A 19,900-nucleotide genomic window follows, 5' to 3' on the forward strand; every position below is an offset into this window, starting at 1 on the left:
AAAAGATAATTGAGCTTTTATTTAAAATGAATGAGATAATTTCGTATTTTATATTATAATATTATGTGACGTAATGCATCATTACTACCTGTTCTTTCATCCCCCACTATACAGGGACAAACATGTTTTTCATTGCACGTGTTCTTTTCACATGAGGATCGAACTCAAAATATAAACTTTGTCGTCGTAAAATGAAGTTGAGTCGTGGCTGCTTCACTACCCAAAATTGTCGCCCTTTTTCACATTGTGGCTAGGTTAAGCTCACGTTGTCATCGTCGACTCGCTTGATAGAGAAAGGGAGGTCCGTGCATTGCACTTCACTATTAATACTCACGAAACCGTAATGTTCTTGCCACACGCGTCACCATGTAGCTTCGATAATTTTCAAAATGGTTTAATGAAACATGAGGAAGGAATCTTTTCCAAAATAAAATTATGCACCTTATAAAATGTTAAAACCATTTATGAAACGATGTATAACATAAAGAGGAAAAAATCAAAGGCATGACTCGATTCTACTACTCCTTTATAGTTTTGTAATTTTGGAGCGGTAATGACTCATTTTTTCATATTTTGGAACGGTACAAAATTAATCTAAACGAGTCAAATACAAAAATGTTTACAAAAGATAATATTGTTGAAAATGAATGTTTCTTTCACAAACTGAAAGCTTGGAATCGACCTTAATTTTAATTAGTATTAAATAAGACTAAATGTGATAAGAATTACTTTGTTCTAAATATTCCAACTTTATATATTACATGATCCAAGACCAAGAATATTCAACAAACATTCATTTTTCATCTATAAAAATGGATAGGCTCGGTTCAACCATCATTTCATGTGCTACAAGCTGATTCAATTGAGGAATGACCATTTGGAGCTTCAAAAGTGAATATTTGCAAAGTGCGGATGAAGTTGCAAATATCATTTTATGAATTGTTAGAAAACTTTATTTATTTTTTATTTCGTAAAGTTTGCAAGGGTGAAATTGACTTGGAGATTTAAGAAGATCAGAATAAATTCCGGCCACAAGCAATCCTTGTGGTAGATTGCATCCGAGTCATTCAATCAAGCCTTAATCAAGTTTGATTGTGAAATGACTCAATTTAGAACAAGGTTTCAAATGCTTCTAGATCTTTGATATTGTAAGGTTTCAAATGCTTCTAGACATCGATTATACAAGATCAACTTCAAGGAAGATGTGAAAAAAATGTTGTTTAAATTATCACAAGATGTTGGATTCATGCCACGTGAAAAAGGAATAAGTTTCATTTATTATGAGAGGGTTAAAAAGGATAATTATTAAGACTTTTATTTACTTTAAGGTTACAATTAATTGTAATTAATTATGGTTATAAAATATGAATGTTACCATTCTTAAATTATCTATATAAAGTGATGTATGTTATTTTTGTAAATGAGACTTATAAAATGTAATAAAAAGAGCGTTTGTGTTTTCTTTGAGTAGTTTCTTTGCAATTTCAAGTAGTTTATGTGACATGTTTAGAATTATTGAAATTTGACTGATCGATCTTACTTGGGGAGTGATTCGAATCTCAAATAAGTGTTCTTGTCCTAAGATATTCGATCAACAAGGTAATTTGAATCTTACTTTCATTGTAGCGATTCCTTATCACTACCCGATCCAATTTTGTACATATCAATATTTCCACTACTTTAGTTATCAAAGAACTCTTCAAAGAATCAAGAATCCTCTCATCCGTAATAAATGTTGATTCAGGAGCTATCGTCGACACTGGAACGACCAAAACTTCTTGAATTTTTTTTATAAAATTTTGTATTTAAAATCATTTACTTTCCCCAAGTCAATACATCAAAATTATCATAAGTTTCTCACTAGGGTCAAATAAATATTGATCCCTATCATGGTTTAATTCTAATGAATTTTGCTTTTCTCTTCTTCGTTTCTATCATGATAATACTAATATTGAACCACTCAAATTCATTTCATCAAATGTATCCATACTCGTGGAATTAGAAGTGGTTCTTGACTCAGATTGATGATCACTTTGAATATGATCATGAAACATGTAAAAAGTAAACAAATAAATCAAATATTCTTGATGCTCTTGATAAATATTTGAAAAGCAAAATGATATGTAATCCAATTTGTAACAAGAATCGAATACCACACCTAAGTTTATATTTGTGCTCCACTCAATTAAAAGTTCTTGAATACCTCAAAGTTCATGAAAATAAGAATTAGAAGTCACATACAATGAATCATTCATTTTTGTAGTAACATCGCAGAGGACCTTCAAAAATTTTACAAACACCGCAATGTTTTTCCAATTATTAATTGTTGGTGACCGTGTTCTTTTGTTTCAATGATTCCCTTATTTGAAGTACTCAACTTAATCTAATTCTTCGGTTTCTAAAATTTTAAAAAAATTTACAAATTTTGAGGCAGGATCAAGTACTAAATAAGTGGAATTTTACTAGTTGCCACATCCAAACAAACAAGTTCTTTACGTTCCATGTTTTCTTGTTTTACAAAATCTTTAAATTTTGTCAATCGGTTCGGGATGATCTAACATGTCTCACCACATTGCGAACACTAGAATGAGTCACGCATTTCTTTAAGTCTCTCATTCACCATCAAATTAATTACGTGGGCACAACACCTCATATATAATACTTCATCTAAGACAAGTAAATTTTACTTTTATGACTTTTCATTATATACGAAATAGGCATACTATTGGAACTTACATGATCAACTGTGATAGAGAAAACTTTATCGATCCCCCATTTCGTTAAATAACTCTCAATAATCTTATCAATAGTCTCTCGTTTGTAGTTGGCAACTTGACCAAAGTTGAGAATTATGCGAATTTCATTAGGAATCAATAAAGTGTGCAGTAACTACTATGTAGTTAATGTTTTTCTTTTATTTTATTAAAGATATTAATTTATTAATTTGGTTATAATTAGTTGATTTTGAATTAGGGATTAAAGTAGGTAAAAATTGATTAAAAGATCACATAAAACTAACTAAGAAACAACATAGAAGAATATTATGATACTAACTCAGAAACAACACACAGGAGAGAGGGAAGATTATGAATATAATTAAAAGTTTGTGAAACACAGATAGAGAAGGAAGATGGTAAATATAATTGAAATTATTCTAAAATGTTAAAGGTATTAAACACTGAGAAAATAGAATATTTGAAAAATGTTAATAGGTATTAAATAGTTTGTATGAAAATAATACTATAACAAACATATATAAATATTTCAAGATTTAACTCATGCAAAGACTCTAACGTTCGCATAAAGTATAACACATGAATCAATATAAATTAGAGAAACAATTTTGTAGAGGTTCAAATTTGAAATTGATGTCATGGGCTCACATAGGTTGACTTGGATTTCAATGGACTTTCATTAAGGATAACGTCAGGACATCAGCCTGAGCTAATTAGGTAAGTGGCCTTACTATCGGCAGGTTATATTTGATGTTGACACATGCCCCGTGGTTCTGCATGTGTCATATATATTGATATGTGTGAATTGTCTGTGGATCGATATGCTTCTTATATGTTATGCATATGTTATAATATGTGAATTATATGATAATAATTACGGTACGATGTGTAAGATACGTTCATGAAACGTTAAGGTTAGGTTACATACCCAAGTGCTATGGATAGGAGAGATTGATGAAAGAATACGGTTAGGTTATGGGTAGAAAGAGATAGGATGTGATAGATTGATAGAACGATAGCGTTAGGATACGTTCCTGTGATGATATGACTAAGGTACGTTCACGTAATGATATGACGTGATAGGTATAAGAACGTTAAGACTATAAATTAGGGAACAATATGACCACGAAGTGTTTACAATATGACACGTTTTCTAAATTGTTCTATGATACGATATATTGTGATGTGATACGTTATGATAAGATTGTTTTGTGTGACCATTGAGGTAATTGTTGTATGAATTGCACGTTATGAAATGACATGTTAAAAGCATGAAGCGTTATGTTATGTTTTCTAAATTGTATGTATACAACATGTTATGAATGACATGATATCATGATAAATGAAATGAAACATAACCCCATTAGAATTATGATGAGATGAGAACTGAAAAATGAGAAAAGATATGATAGGAATGTAAAATGATAGTGGAGTTATATTTAATAATGTCGAAAATGGAAAAATATTGGGACCTCATGAATTATGTGTGCTCATGCATTGAGTGATACCCCTATTTCATCACAATGGGCAGGGGTACGATCATTATGTTTTACATAATGTTGTCTGCAGGGGTACAATCATTTTGTTTTACATTATGCTGTTGTGGTGGTTACTAATTCTAACGGGTGTTTGGCCTAAGGAGCTCCCTGAGTATGCTCGACCGACAACTAAAGTGGTCCAGCGGTGTGCAAACTAATTGGTGAGTCCCATACTTGCACGTGTGGGTTGTGTGTAGAGTATATGGTACACATCCAAGTTACTCATTAGGACAGTATCGTAGAAAAATAGATTGAAAGGATAGGTCTATCATTACATTCGCTGGTTCTTGCATTTAATCCAATCGTGGGTCACTTCCTAAGTATTTTTTTAAATACTCAAGCAAGTGATTTTTTAGGTTAGTGCAAGTGTACATGCGGGTAGTAGTATTTAGTTTTTTAGACTTATGCTAGAATAGGATGTTTTTAATTAAATGTTTATTTACTTTATTTAGCCTTTTGTTGGGCCGGTGTTTTCAAAATAGGTAAGTTCATGGCTGTGTTTTAAGACAAAGGTTACGTTTTATGAAATTTAAAGGAAGTATTTTAGCATTCGATATTCATGATATGTATACAGTAGCGACCTTAAATTAAGTAGAAAATTTCGGGTCATTACACTATCTCATCATAAGATTAAGATAACTCTTGATTTTTAAGTTATAAGTATCCACCCCATGATAAGATGAGCTTCAAGTAAGCTCTTAGTTTTTAAATAATCAGAATGTTACCTCACGATAAGCTTTAAGACAACCCTTGATTGGAAGGCTACCCACAACCCAAATAAGCTTTATGTAGCTTTGATTTATTAAGAAATCATGTACTACCTTAATGACAAGATCAAGAAATAAGTTTTAGGTAGTCTTTGATTTTCAAGTAATCAATATACTACCTTAAGAACATGATTCAAGTCAGATATGTTGACCACATAACCATGCCCTAAAATGGTTCATCTTTTTACATCATTGAGTCCAACTCCCTCGCGATCTGTGCTTCAAACAAGCCTAAAAATTGGGTCGTGACAAGGCAAGCTTGTAAATGTACCTACTAAGCTTGAACATGAGCATGCGCACATTCACACTACCAACGAAAAAAAAAAAGAACGTGAAAATTTATGAGTGTGCATTTGTATACAACATAACTAGATAATTAATCAATGATTATATGAGCATACAACATGCATGAAGTCTCCGATTTAAAATCATAGTTCAATGAAACAATGCACATAATACTTCCATACATAACATGAGTTAAATTTTCTACCGGATGAACATGCACATCCATGGCATTTCGATCATACCAACACAATACATTTTACATCGATAGTATTTTGTAAGACATAAACATGTTATAACCTCATATAAGTCATATTTAACCTATATAAGTCATGAATTATCATATCAATTTAATAATATATACGTAAATGACATGGAATATGTGTTATTTATACAACACAAACAATTTCATCAAATCTAGATAGTAAGTAATCCAACACTAAGTTCATTAACCATTCAATCCAAAGTTCTTACACTCTTGTAAGTAGTTCGTTCTTAAACTTAGTCTTAACCAGATTCAATTTCACAAATAACTTTCTATTCGTTCAAGAGATCAGTTTTAGAACGTATTCAGGGAGCTATTATAACTTACCCTAAAAACAACCATTAATAGTGAGATATATTATCAACCCAGCTAAATTGACCTGCATCACCCTTAATTAGGTCTAAAACTCTCTAGAACGATCTAACAGGAAAAACGAGTCAAAATCAGCCAAGTCAAGTGAAAGGATGTTGGCCGGAGTTGTCAAGTTGTTGGGATGGAGCTTCTAAAGGATTGATACAATTTCAATAGATTGAACGTAACTCTTTCTAGGAAACACTTGCACTCATTATTAACATTAGTCAAAAGAGATTAAACACTATGTAGAATATTAGTGGACTTCTTGGGATGAAACCCTAGGTAGGGTGGAGGGATATTTATAGCAGAGGCTAATCAATCTAATCCTAAAATATCTAAATCTTTTTCTTAAAATATCTAGATATCTTTATTACTAAAATAAATATACAATGAGCTCATATAGTATTGGGTTTGACCCTATCGAGCTAGTGGTGATATGCTAATAGTGAAAGTACTCATGTTTATCAGTATCCAGCCCTCTTGTAAACAAGTTTGCTACTTAGTCATCTGTATTCTTCCATGAAGATGTTCTCTCTAATAAAATGGTAATGCTCATCCAAATGCTTTGTTCTAGCATCAGACCTTAATTTTTTTCGCTAGGCAAACCGCAAATTAGTTGTCGCAATGAAGTGGTACTCGATAGTCAACTTTGTGGTGCAAACCCTCCACTAATAGCTTCAGTCATATACTTTCTTGAGCTGCTTCAATCGCTGCTCTGTACTTTGATTCTGTAGTTGATAATGATAATATTGTTTGTCTTTTGCTACGTCAGGAAATTATTCTCGAACCAAGCTTGAACCTATACCCAGTGATTGATCTTTGAGTATCATGGTCTCATACATGGTTAGCACACAATATCCAGCTAGCTTGCAGTCTTCACTTCTTTTGTACAAAAGACCATAATCGATTGTACTTTTGACATATCGCAAGATCTGTCGAGCCACATTCAAATGAGGTTTCTTCGGACTTTGCATGTACTAACTAATGACTCCAGCTTCATTTTCAAATCCATTTGGTTGGTTCATGTAGATTTTCTGGTCCAACTCTCCATGCAAGAAAGCCTTTTTTATATCCATTTGTCATAGTTTTCAATATTTATTTACCGCAAGTGTTAGAGGAACCTGTACGATAGTGATTTTTTCCATTGGACAAAAAATATTTCATTATAGTCTAGTCCATATTGTTGAGAGAACCTTCGAGCTACCGGTTGAGTCTTGTATCTCTCGATTAATCTATCCAAGAGACACATTATTTTGTAAACTCACTTGCAAGAGATGAGTTTGATATCTATTGGTCTTGACACTAGTTCCTACGTTTGATTTTGCTCCAAGGCTATAATTTGTTCCTCCATTGCTCGTTGCCAAACCGTATTTTGTAATGTTTCTTCATACGTCTCTGGCTTTTTAACTTGTCTTTTATAATAGCTGCTTTGACATACTTTGAATTTGGATTTTATATTTTTTCTGATCATCTAAGTTGTTGAGATGTTATTTGTTTTTCACTTATGTGGTATGATTTCTTCTATGTTGTCCAAACCTGGTAATACTTCCTTCTTCGAGGGCCACCCTACTTTCATTACATCACTCTGATCGTCAACCATGTGATTTGAGCATCCTGAATCAATGATCTAGTCATCCTCGTATTTGATATGTTCTCCCACCATCGTCATGAGCTCTAGCTCGTCTTCTTCTATGGGACATAGTACCTCTGCATCCCATTCATCCTCCATCTTCATGTCGGAGGTTGCCACATGGCTTTCAATAGACTTGTAAATAGGACATCATGCATGTCGCCCACACGTTGTAGTTGTTGTTGTTGAGTTTCTCAATTTCTCAAACGATTTGGAAATCACCCATCGTGTTGGCTATACCTCAGTAATACCAAACAAGCTCTTTTGACATAAAACTTGCAGAGTCAAAACTACTCACGACACAAAGAAATTCACTCACTAATAATCTCAAGAAATCGTTTCTTCTGATGTGGAAGATCAGACAAACCTACAACCACATAGCATACTAAGAGAAATCAGACAACCTACCCCAAACTTGCTCTAATGTCATACTATTGAAGACAACTCTTTGTAGGAAACACTCGCACTCTTTATTTACATCAATTGATAAGAGATTACAAGATATTTCGCGGAATATTACTACACTTTTCTCTAATTGAGACCGGGTTGTTATGAAAACCTAGATGAGATGGAGGGTATTTATAGCCGAAACTATTTAATTATTTAATCTATTCCTAAAATATTTAGGTATCTTTATCAATTACCTCGATCATTTTCCTAAAATGTTTATATATCTTGAGCTTGACTCTATCCCGCGAGCGATGATATTTTTTCCGCGAACTAAATGTATAATTTAAGTATAAAATATTTATACTTTTTTATTTATAAATCTATACCACTTGGATATTATACATTTAACACGTAAGAAAGAAAAGTAAATATACAAAGCATACTTCTAAACTCAAAGCCATCAAAACTGAGCAGCTCCTCCCAGAAACTGAACCATTTTTAAGGCTATATTTGTCATTTCATTCTCACAACGGGAACCTTTCGACGAGCTGATAGCATTTCGTTCATTTGGGCGATCTGAACTAAGAGCTGACTGATTTTCTGGAAAATAAAATTAAGTAATTTAGATAATATAATCTTCTCAAATCAAAATCTTACATCAATCCATGTTAATTTATTTAAATATACATTTAATTCATTTTTACTAAATATAATTAATATTAATTATATTTAACTAACTATTCTATTATATTTAATGTGTTATATAATTCTTTTTTTTATTAATGATTTTTAATAATTTGACTTCATAAGAATCAAATTATTAACAATCTTAAATTATTAGATACTTCTGTGACCCAAATATAAATATTATTTATAAATTCTTATAAGATTTTAAATTTAGTATACTCTTAATAAATTTTAAATTGGATTTAGATTTTTAAAAGACAAATTAGACCCTTATTAGCATTAAATTTATAAAATTTGAAAATATATATTAATTATTATTAGTTAATTGAAAAAAATTATTCTAAGGTTCCCAAATTTGGATAATTTTTAATCATTTGAATTTATAAAAATAAAATAATTAACAACAATTAATAAATTTTAAATAATTAGACCTTTATTAGCATTAAATTTATAAAATTTTAAAAAATATAAAAATTATTACTGATGAATTAATTTGAAAAATGAAAAAAAAAAAAAAAAAAAATCATTGGGTGTTGAAGATCGAACCTGATCCTTGTGTTTAAGGAGAAGAAGCAAACGGTGTTCGTTATCTGGACACACACCCGCAGTTGGTGGGCGCCATGGCAGCCGCATCTTGATCTTGATCTTGAACAGAAACAGTAGCAGCAGCAGGAACAGAGCCGTCGCCATTGCAGTAACCGGCAGAGCAGAGCATAGTCTCCTAGCGTGGGATCCAAATCCAACAATCCCAGAAATCACCTTCGCTTTAACAATCTCCCACCGCCTCATAATCGCTTCTCCGACTGCTCTCGATTGCAAATCCGAGGCCGCCGGAGAAGACGGCTCATCATCAGATGGTTCATCAGATGGCTCATCAGATGGCTCATCAGATGGCTCAGATGGTTGATTAGATGGTTCGGATTCATGGGAGGGTTCGGAGTGGGCGTGGGTTGGGGTTATGAGTGGGAACTGTTGGTGGTGGGTTGGGGGAAAAACAGGGGATTTGTAATGAACAAAGTAGTCTTCTCTGATTACAAGGAAATTTTGAGCCTGAGTCATGGCTTCAAAACCATCCATTGTGTTTGAGTTCAGTTGGATGGAAACAGAGATATTTGAGTCAGACAATGGCAGAAGATGAAGAATGTAGAAGATAAAGGATATTGGTGGCCCTTCGGGGGATATTTTCACATTTAAAATATCACACCAAAATCTCTCTCTCTCCTAATTTGATAATAAAATTGTACACAAATTTTATATTTATATAACTCCAAAAATAAATAAATATTACTATCTTATCCATGTGTCATAGCTTTAAGATGTCATCGCCATGCTACTAACGAGTATTTTAAGAAATACTAACTCCACTATTTAGATTAAATGCAAGTGTATACAATCATAGATGAGGTCTATTCTTTCAATTTAATACTCCCTTAGACAGTTATCCTAAATGGGTAATTGGATACTCTTCTATACACAACCCACACATACGAGTATACGTTAAATGCAAGTACATACAATCATGGATAGCTTTCTTAGTTGTGCGAGCATTCTCTAAAGCTGTTGATGTTGGACACTTGTTAGGAATAGTTATCGTTGCAGCATTATGATAAATATAATGATTGTTTTCTTGTCTCGTAACATACGTGTCCGTACAATCATAACAAGAGGATATTCAATGATGCATGAGATCCCAACATTTTCATTCATTATCATGTCAAACAACCCCTTCTATCTTCCTTCAAATCATATCATTTTTCAACATAGCGTTTAAGGCATGTATCGGAGTTGAATCTCGTATGATTCATAACATACATGGTCTTATGTCATATCATGCATATAACATATCATAAAACACCTCACAACTTGTTTTATATCGTCAAACGTGTTACAACATAACATATATTGTATCATCAACACGTCACATCATAACATATGTCATAACATTAACATAGCATAACATATGATTATTGGCTTTGGGTATCACACTCGAGGTGATTCATTTATGCTCTTTTTCTTCTAAACAGAGTAATAAGAAACAGAAAAGTAAGCGAAAGTCAACACGTTACAGTAGTTGAGATGAGGAGTACCAGAACACAAAAAAGAAGAAATTTGGGAGGAAGAAATCATCGAAGGACTATTCAACATCTCCAACAGATAGTGACATGAGGGAAGATTATCAGAGGGATGGGAAGAAACATCATACAAGAAAAGCGAGTAAAAGGAAATCAAGGAGTGATAGGAACACTTGAGCTAGAGAATATTCTACATCTACTGATACTGATGATAGCTCTAGTGATAGTGTTGAAAAGTGACGAAAACATAGGAGACAAGGTGAAAGAAACCGGGATAAGAAAAGAAAGAGTCGACACCTTGGAGAAGAAATGTTTGGTATGCATCTCATTTTCTTTTATTGTCATGCTTCATATTTTAGAACATTATGTGGTTTCATTGGTTTTTCTAATTCTTAGATAGCATCAGAGAGACTTCTAAAGATGACAAAGAAATTGTTAGAAAAGAAATGGGCTTGGAGTGGATGCTTAAAAGTGGCCCCTCACGGGGAAAAAAATATTGCTCCACATGGAGAAAGTATAATGAAGAACAAGCAGTACAGCATGTCGGGTCGGGCAGATAATGAATATGATTATGAAGATGGTTCAGGAAAAACGACTCAAAGAAAAAGGGGAAGTAATGATGATAAGCTATCTGGGAGGGATATTCGTCCAAGGCGTATGGCAACTCAGGAAGAACGCTGCTTCTTTTGCTTTGAAAATCCTAACAGGCCAAAACATCTGACTGTGTCAATAGCAAATTGCACATATTTGATGCTGCCTCAGTGGCAGCCTGTGGTTACGGGCCATTGCTGCATTTTACCTATTTCAGTAAGTTTAAAGTCTAATTCTCTTTGTATCCTGTTTTTGTGGGTTTTCTACTGTGGTTAATTGAAATGAAATTGTTATTCTTTTTACATGTAAGGGACTTCAGTATGTTGGATCACTAAAAAAGAACTTCAAAAAATGCAAATGTTTTTACATTTTGAAACCCCCTTTTCTTGAGCATGCTTAACGAGCTTGGTGGAGAACAATTGTCCAAATTTTCATGAGAGCAAAAAGCTTTTATGCACAAATATTGTCCAAAGTTGTAGCATGTTCTAAAAAATTGCAATGAGCTCATCTTTTTGTTCTCACATGATTCTTCAGAAGCAATTTCATTGTGAGTTGTTTGCTTTTCAGCATGAATCAGCCACAAGAAGTGTGGAGAAAACTGTTTGGGAGGAAATTCGCAACTTCAAGAAGTGTCTGATTATTATGTTTGCAAAGCAAGAGAAAGATGTGGTTTTTCTTCAAACAGTTGTGGGCTTGGCAAAACAACGTCGCCATTGCTTGATTGAGCGCGGTTCATTTTCGCTTGTTGTTGAGTTGGTTTAACCTATGCGAAATAACTGTTTGTTTCTTAGTGTCTCGACCCATAAAACATAGTCTTCACTTCTTAGTTTTTTGAAAACTTGAATGAGCACGGTTCATTTAGGAGAAGATTGAAGGATGTTCAAGCCATACCAACGATTTCCATGTAATGTACAAACTGTAGGAAGAGATATGTCCACTTTCTTTTCTTCTTGCTCTACTGCCTCTATAGTGGTCATCGATAGCTAAGGAGAAGGTTTTCCGGTCGGTAGTAACTACTTTTTTATGAGTTAAATTCAGAAAACAGTTATCTTAGATGATGATTTAATCTGTTTCTTTGCTTCCAACAATAATAATCTTTCATTTCAGGCTATTGATGAAGCAGAGGAAGAATGGAGCCAGCACAATTCAAAAAACCTGATAGATACAAGTGTTCAGGGATTGCGTGGATCAATCCCAGAGAACTTTCCATACTAACACGTAGAATTTGGGTTGAACAAGGGGGTTGTGCATGTGATAGAGGATGACGACAATTTCAATGTGATCAGAGGCATGTTACAGCTAGCTGAGGAAGATATGCATCGGCGACGTAGATACGAATCCGTTGAGGTGCAAAAGCAGGCTGTAGCAAACTTCTTACAAGATTGGGAGCCTTTTGACTGTTTATTACTATATGGTAAACTATAATAAAATATCAAATATAATATATATGGTAAACTATAATTTATTACTAAATATCTTTAACACTTTGATTGATATGAGATGGCACACTATAATAAAATGACCCTACTTAATCTTCCGATGGATATGATTTTCGTATATCTAGTAATCACTTTATGAATGATTTAATTGAAAGTTTAGTGGATATATATAGAGCTACTTTGATAGTGAAAACATTTCAAAATGTAGGTTTGTATGCATCATACTATGCAATAATGACATTGATTGATTTTACACTGTAGGTGTAATATATGCTTGGCATTTATGAACTAAATTAGTATCAGAAGTCTAGATTGATTGGTCCAACAGACTATTTTTGCTAGACGTAGAGTCATAGAATAGGTTTCCAAGGACTTTTTTCTAGGCTCTAGGAAGTTTAGGCTTCATTTTATAGTTTGAGTGACCTTTTGGGATGCTTCCAATGGTGATGGTGATGTGCAGTTGGTTATCAAGTTAGTTTAACACACTGAAGTTCTCTAGTTTAAGTCTGGGCGACCCCATTTTTGAAATTTTACAATTGCCTCGAATACCTATCACTATTATAGGTATAAATTGCTTATATATGTATTTATGAATTAAATCAATAGAACAACGAGTAAAGTATACTGGACTGGTACGCAAGGAGAAAATTTAATTTCACGGGATCTCAAATCCATCTTTTGACGAATTTTAATATTTTCAGTCAAAAAATTGCTTATATGTATTTACGAATTAAATGAATAGGACAATGAGTAAATCTATTTCAATATTTTCAATCAAAAAATTGCTTATATATGTATTTACGAATTAAATGAATAGAATAACGAGTAAATCTGTACTAGTACGAATGGAGAAAATTTAAAATCATGAACGGAGGGATCTCAAATCCATCTTTTGACGTATTTCAATATTTTCAGAAACGTTTGAGAATCCAAACAACCTATGATGTGAAAAATTGCATTTTAAAAACAACACTAAATTGCATTTTGTATATGGTTAATAAATGATTTTATTTTGTGTTAAAATTCCTCTAATCAATACCCTAAATTATAAAAAAAATTATAGATTTTATTCTTGATTTCAAAATAAATGCATAAAATAATTTTAAAAAGAAGAGAATAATAATAATAACGAACTCCGATAAAATATATGCAACATAAGTGTTAATTTACGGGTAACCATAAATAAAATGGGAAATATACTAATTTTATGTTTTTTTAAAATAATTTTTATCATTCTAAACAAAATATTATTTAGATTTATGGTTTAACATGCCTATTGTAAGTCTTTGTTCTCTTTTTAATTATTAGATTATTAAATATGAGATTTAAAGTATTTGTACAAAAATTTTGAAATTTTGAAATATTGAAATATTAAATGGGAAATATTAAATAAAATACTATTGCTGAATTTTTAATATTTAATTATCTTGTCCTTCAAATTTTTTAGACCAATAAATGACTCTAATTATACTTCCATTCAAAAAATGGTACAGTTCAATTAAGTATTGATATAAAAAAAATCACAATCTTAACAATTTATTTACAAATAGTCATCTATATAAATGAGTTAGACAATATTTTTTTTTATAAAATATAAAATTTATATAGGAGTGTGTTTTTGTAAAAGACTAAAATGAGTTTTTTTTTTTAAATTTAGTTAATTACTCATAACAATGTTGTCCGATAAATTTATATGATATAATAGTTTGTAAGTTGACAAATTTTAAAAAAATAAATTATATAAAAGAAAGTTTCTAATTCTCGAGGTTTAGTTCTTTTATTTTTAATTTTTTTTTTATGAATTTTGATGAATTAATATAAATTGATATAAATTTACGATGAATTAGTTTTAATATTTATAATAAAAGATTTTAAATAAAATTTAAAATAATTTTTTTTGCGTGTTATAATTATAATAATTAATATGGATAGATTAAATTTATTTATAACTTTTAATTTAAATTTTCTATTTCAATCATTCACGTTTAAATTTAATATACTTTTTTTTTTATTATTATTAGTTTTTTTTTTATAATATTTTATTATTTTTAGTTTCTTTTTTATTATATTTTTTAATAAATTTTAAATTTCTTTTTGAGTATATTAAAAAGAGAAGTTAATATCGTAATACATCATTTTCTTTAGTTTTTTTTAATAATATTTTATTAAATTTCTTTTTTGAGTACATAAAAAATATTGGTGAAGAGTTAATTTAATAGTTAGTTAATTTAATACTCTTCAATTTTATTAATATATTTTAATTTTTTTTAAGTATATTTAAAAAAAATTAATGTGTAAGGGAAGTTAATTTATGTCGTAGTTAAAGTTAATTTAATATCCTTCCAATAATTTCTTTTAATATATTTTATTTTTTTAAATTTTTTTATATTATTTTATAGTTAATATCATAGTACGTTTTTATTATTTTGTTTAGTTTATTTTATAATATTTATTACTTAGAATAATTCCAATTAAATTTTGATTTATTTCCCCCATTTCTCTGTTATTTATTAAATTCCACTCCCCATTCTCTTTTAATTATTAAATCATCCTACTTCAAGTTTATATGTAAAGTACATTAAATTACCACCCTTCCCTTTAACAATTTTAACAAATAGCAGTATTAAATTAGCTTCACCTACCTATTATATATATAAAAAGAAAAAATGTATTACAATATTAGCTATATTAAATAATATAAAAAAAACTAAAAATAATAAAATATTATAAAAGAAACTAAACAAAATAATATATATATATATATATATATATATATATATATATATATATATATAATTGATTAAAAATAATAATGTCAAAGAAACTAAAAATAACAAAATATTATTAAAAAAGCTAATAAAAAAAATATACATAGGACTTAAATTGAATTTGATCCTAAATATATAGAAGTATAATTGAAATAGAAAATTCAAATTAAAAAATTATAAATAAATTCAATAGAATTTACCCATAAAAAGAATATCAGCTACCTATCTATCCACATTCATTATTAAATAAAACAAAAAAATTTCTATTTAATTATTACAATAAAACACAAAACTTCCTTTTTAAATTCTACCTTTTTAAATTCTATTTAAAATCTGTATTTAACCATAATAAATTAGAAAAATAATTAGAAACTCTCCTTCTATATAATTATAATGTCTTGAGGTAGAGCACACAAATTATAAGGCCACGGTGGTACAAACTGAAAGTGGTAGAAAAAAAGTGATTTAACTATGGGAAGCAAAATGATATAGTGAAAGACTCTGTATTTGGGATTGACAAGGTGAAAAGTGTGAAGGAGTTGTATTATGACCACCTCTATTTATGGTGAAATATTTGATCTTAAGTATTTCACTTGTACAACCTACCGTTTGAAGTTGAAAATAACATGAAAGACCTATGGAAATGCTTGCAATATGGAGAATATTCAGTTCTAGAATTAATATCTCTCTTCTTTGGTCTACTTGTTCACTTACAAGTTACAATTTGAGGATGAAAAGAACATAAAACAAGAAAATTATATTGTTTTCACCCTTAAATCTTATAATCCAAACATAATGAACCAATTATAATTTGCATATCTAGTAAACGAAACTAAAATAAATGAATGTTTGAATTTTACCTGTTTATAAACAAAGGAGATGCCCCGTCAGTTAGTTCCCGAGTTTCTTCTCTTCGGAGGCCACAAGCCATGAATTGTGAAGAAATTTATCCCTCCTACTGCACATTGTCATGATGGTAAAACACAAAAATTATAAGGCCACTGCTGGACAAATTAAGAGTGGTAAAAAAACTGTGATTTAGCTATTGGAAGCAAAATGACAAAGGCAAACAAATTAAGAGTGGTAAAAAAACTGTGATTTAGCTATTGGAAGCAAAATGACAAAGGCAAACAAGAGGAAGACTCATGTGTTTGATATTGACATGGTGAAAAGTGTTGTGGGAGTTGTTGTCGATTATGGTGTTATTATGCACCTCTATTTATTGTGAAATATTTGATCTAAGTGTTTCACTTGTACAAGCTAAATTTGAAGATGAAAATAACATGAAAGAGATCTGTTAAAGATAGAAATGTTTGCAATCGGAAGAATATTCAGTTCCGAAATTAAAATCTTTTTTCTTTGGTCTACTGGTTCACTTGTACATGCTACAATTTGAAGATGAAAACAACATGAAACAAGAAAATTATTATTTTTTTCACCCTTAACTATTATAATCCAAACCTAATGAACTAGTTATAATTTGCATTTTTAATAAACTGAACTAAAATAAATGAATGTTTGAGTTTTACCTGTTTATAAACAAATGAGGTGCCCCCGGTAGCTAGTTACCGAGTTTCATTCCTTCTAAGGCCACAAGCTGATAAGGCAACCTTAATTCTCAGCTCAACGATCCAAGCTTTTGTTTGAGCATGAACCCTTGAATCAAAGTAATTAACACCTCCTTATACGAAATTTGGATCAACCAAGAGATAAGGCTAGAATTAGATTACTTTTATGATCGAAGATCTAGAATCAAGATTTGGAAACCTTGTTCTAAATTGAGTCACTCCACAATTGAACTTCAGGTTCAATTCTACCACAAGAATTACTTGAAACTTAGAAATGGCAAATATGATGCTCGGATTTCTAAGGAATACGTCTCAATTTGAGATCTGAATTACATTCATCCACGAATCTGAAGTTTATAACATATCGTGGGTATTTATAGTCTCTCGACAAAAGACGTTTGTGGATGAAATTTATTCCCGATCCCCTTTAATCTTCATAAAAGAATAAGTCAAATTGATCATTTGACTTTTACATAATTTATGAAATTAAAAATAGTTTTTTTTAACAAATGTTGATGTGCCTGAGTGGTTAATGCGACATGATTGAAATCAATTGAGCTCTCATCACCTCCTTTTGAAATGTTTTGATCAGAATTTTGTTGTTGACATACTTATCATCTTCACCTCTTCAAAAGGATTTGTCCTCAATCAGAAAAATCTCTTGACATTTCCGTGATTCTTATCATCTTCCCACTCTTCAAAAGGATTTGTCCTGAAAAATCTCTTGACATTTCCGTGATTCTTATCATCTTCCCCCTCTTCAAAAGGATTCGTCCTCGAATCAGAAAAATCATCACCTTCTTTTGAAATGTGCAGAAAAATCTCTTGACATTTCTGTGATTCTTATCATCTTCCTCCTCTTCAAAAGGATTCGTCCTCGAATAAGAAAAATCATCACCGTCCTCGAATCAGAAAAATCATCACCTTCTTATCATCTTCCCCCTCTTCAAAAGGATTCGTCCTCGAATCAGAAAAATCATCACCTTCTTTTGAAATGTGCAGAAAAATCTCTTGACATTTCTGTGATTCTTATCATCTTCCTCCTCTTCAAAAGGATTCGTCCTCGAATAAGAAAAATCATCACCGTCCTCGAATCAGAAAAATCATCACCTTCTTTCCTTCACCTTCTTTTGAAATGTTTTGATCAAATATGCATGCTTCACTCACAAAAATAGTAGAAGGAAATTAGAACTTCAAAAGGATTCGTCCTCGAATCAGAAAAATCATCACGTTCTTTTGAAATGTGCAGAAAATCTCTTGACATTTCTGTGATTCTTATCATCTTCCCCCTCTTCAAAAGGATTCGTCCTCGAATAAGAAAAATCATCACCGTCCTCGAATCAGAAAAATCATCACCTTCTTTCCTTCACCTTCTTTTGAAATGTTTTGATCAAATATGCATGTTTCACTCACAAAAATAATAGAAGGAAATTATAAGAAACAAGAAGCAAATGAAGTGTATTAAATCCATAAACTACTTTCTTAATTTTGAATTTTCACCTCCTTTTGAAATGTTTTGATCAGAATTCTGTTGTTGACATATTTTTTGAATCTTCATGACATTTTCGTGATTGTTATCATCTTCCCCCTCTTCAAAAGGATTCGTTCTCGAATCAGAAAAATAATCACTAGAAAAATCATCACCTTTTTTCCTTCTCCTCCTTTTGAAATGTTTTGATCAAATCTACATGATCAAATATGCATGCTTCACTCACAAAAATAATAGAAGAAAATTAGAAGGAATAGGAAGCAAATGAAGTGTATTAAATCCATAAACTACTTTCTTAAAGAATAAGTCAGCAACAAGCTTTGCATCATCCATTTCGACTCATTTTAATAAATATATCTGTCACAACAAAAATACATCTTTACCCTTTTCAGTGTGCAGTAAACCAAGAACAAATTTTATAGATATATTAGTCCAATGTTTGTTTGATACATTCAAAAGAGTATAACATCCGTTGGTTGTGATCTAGATTTAGTTTCTTTGCGTTTAAAACATTTGCTACAAAACTTATGGACATCGTGCTTCATCTTCAGCCAAAAGAAGTGTTTATGCAACATTTTATAAACTTTATTAATCCTGAGATGTCTCATTAAGGCACCACCATATGCTTCTCTCAAAAATAAATCTTTTATAGAGCATTTAGAAATACAAAACATACTTTTCTGAATTAAAAATTTATGAAACACATAATAATCATCCTCGCTTTTTTTTGCAAGACAAGATGCATAAATAGTTTTGAAGTTTGGGTCATCTGTATAATTCTGTAATAGGCTCAAATCCAAGAATTTTTGTAGTAAGAGAAGTAAAGAGATCTTATCTTTTAGATAACACATAGCTACCATATTATTCTTACATTGCTTAGATGACATACGAAAATGTTTCAATAAATTTCATCCACTTTGCATGTCTACGGTTCAGTTTGCTTTGACCCTTCACATACTAAGTAGTGTTGCGGCACATGCAATATATGAACTACAAACAATTCTTTATCATAGGTAGGGTATTTCAATATTGCCCATTTAGTTTTTCACTAAAATACACTAACGCCTTTCCATCTTGAATTAAAACAACACTTATAACCTAACCACATGCATCACATCTAATTTCAAAAGTTTTATAAAAGCTAGGCAAAACAAATAATGATGCATTGCTTAATTTTTTCTTAAACAAATTGAATGCATTCTCTTGCATTTCTTCTTATTTAAAAACAAGATTCTTTTTCACTAAGTAATTCAATAGTTCAGTTATGGTTCTAAAATCATTTATAAATCTCTTATAGAGGTTAGCTAACTCATGAAAACTCCGAA

General features: G+C 30.9%; 2 protein-coding genes across 3 annotated transcripts; one reads left to right on the top strand and one right to left on the bottom strand.

The window, feature by feature from the left end:
• Window positions 1–8,331: 8,331 nt before the first annotated feature.
• On the bottom strand, window positions 8,332–9,818 carry LOC111493726. 2 transcript variants are annotated; one of them, XM_023143545.1, is made up of 3 exons: window positions 9,638–9,818; window positions 9,195–9,604; window positions 8,332–8,561 (listed from the first exon to the last, which is right to left on the bottom strand). In XM_023143545.1, the coding sequence occupies exons 1-3, from the start codon at window positions 9,723–9,725 to the stop codon at window positions 8,475–8,477; spliced, it is 585 nt and encodes a 194-aa protein (XP_022999313.1). In that variant the 5' UTR covers window positions 9,726–9,818; the 3' UTR covers window positions 8,332–8,474. The 2 variants fall into 2 exon arrangements, with proteins under 2 accessions (XP_022999313.1, XP_022999312.1); XM_023143544.1 differs by having other exon boundaries at window positions 9,195–9,818.
• Window positions 9,819–11,166: 1,348 nt separating this feature from the next.
• Window positions 11,167–12,736, top strand: LOC111493511 (CWF19-like protein 2). Its single transcript, XM_023143214.1, has 5 exons — window positions 11,167–11,177; window positions 11,236–11,527; window positions 11,879–12,067; window positions 12,419–12,479; window positions 12,570–12,736. The coding sequence occupies exons 1-5, from the start codon at window positions 11,167–11,169 to the stop codon at window positions 12,734–12,736; spliced, it is 720 nt and encodes a 239-aa protein (XP_022998982.1).
• The last annotated feature ends 7,164 nt before the right edge of the window (window positions 12,737–19,900 follow it).

This window comes from Cucurbita maxima, unplaced genomic scaffold (assembly GCF_002738345.1).
Source record: "Cucurbita maxima cultivar Rimu unplaced genomic scaffold, Cmax_1.0 Cma_Scf00019, whole genome shotgun sequence".
Lineage (NCBI taxonomy): Eukaryota > Viridiplantae > Streptophyta > Magnoliopsida > Cucurbitales > Cucurbitaceae > Cucurbita > Cucurbita maxima.

Bases quoted from the DNA above. Each gene is read 5' to 3' on its own strand.
- LOC111493511 (XM_023143214.1), top strand. The intron at 11,528-11,878 runs GTAAGTTTAAAG...TTTGCTTTTCAG, and splicing joins GCTGCATTTTACCTATTTCA to CATGAATCAGCCACAAGAAG. The intron at 12,068-12,418 runs GTTTAACCTATG...CTTTCATTTCAG, and splicing joins TTTCGCTTGTTGTTGAGTTG to GCTATTGATGAAGCAGAGGA.
- LOC111493726 (XM_023143544.1), bottom strand. From the start codon at position 9,725: ATGGATGGTTTTGAAGCCATGACTCAGGCTCAAAATTTCCTTGTAATC. The intron at 8,562-9,194 runs GTTCGATCTTCA...TTTATTTTCCAG, and splicing joins TCCTTAAACACAAGGATCAG to AAAATCAGTCAGCTCTTAGT.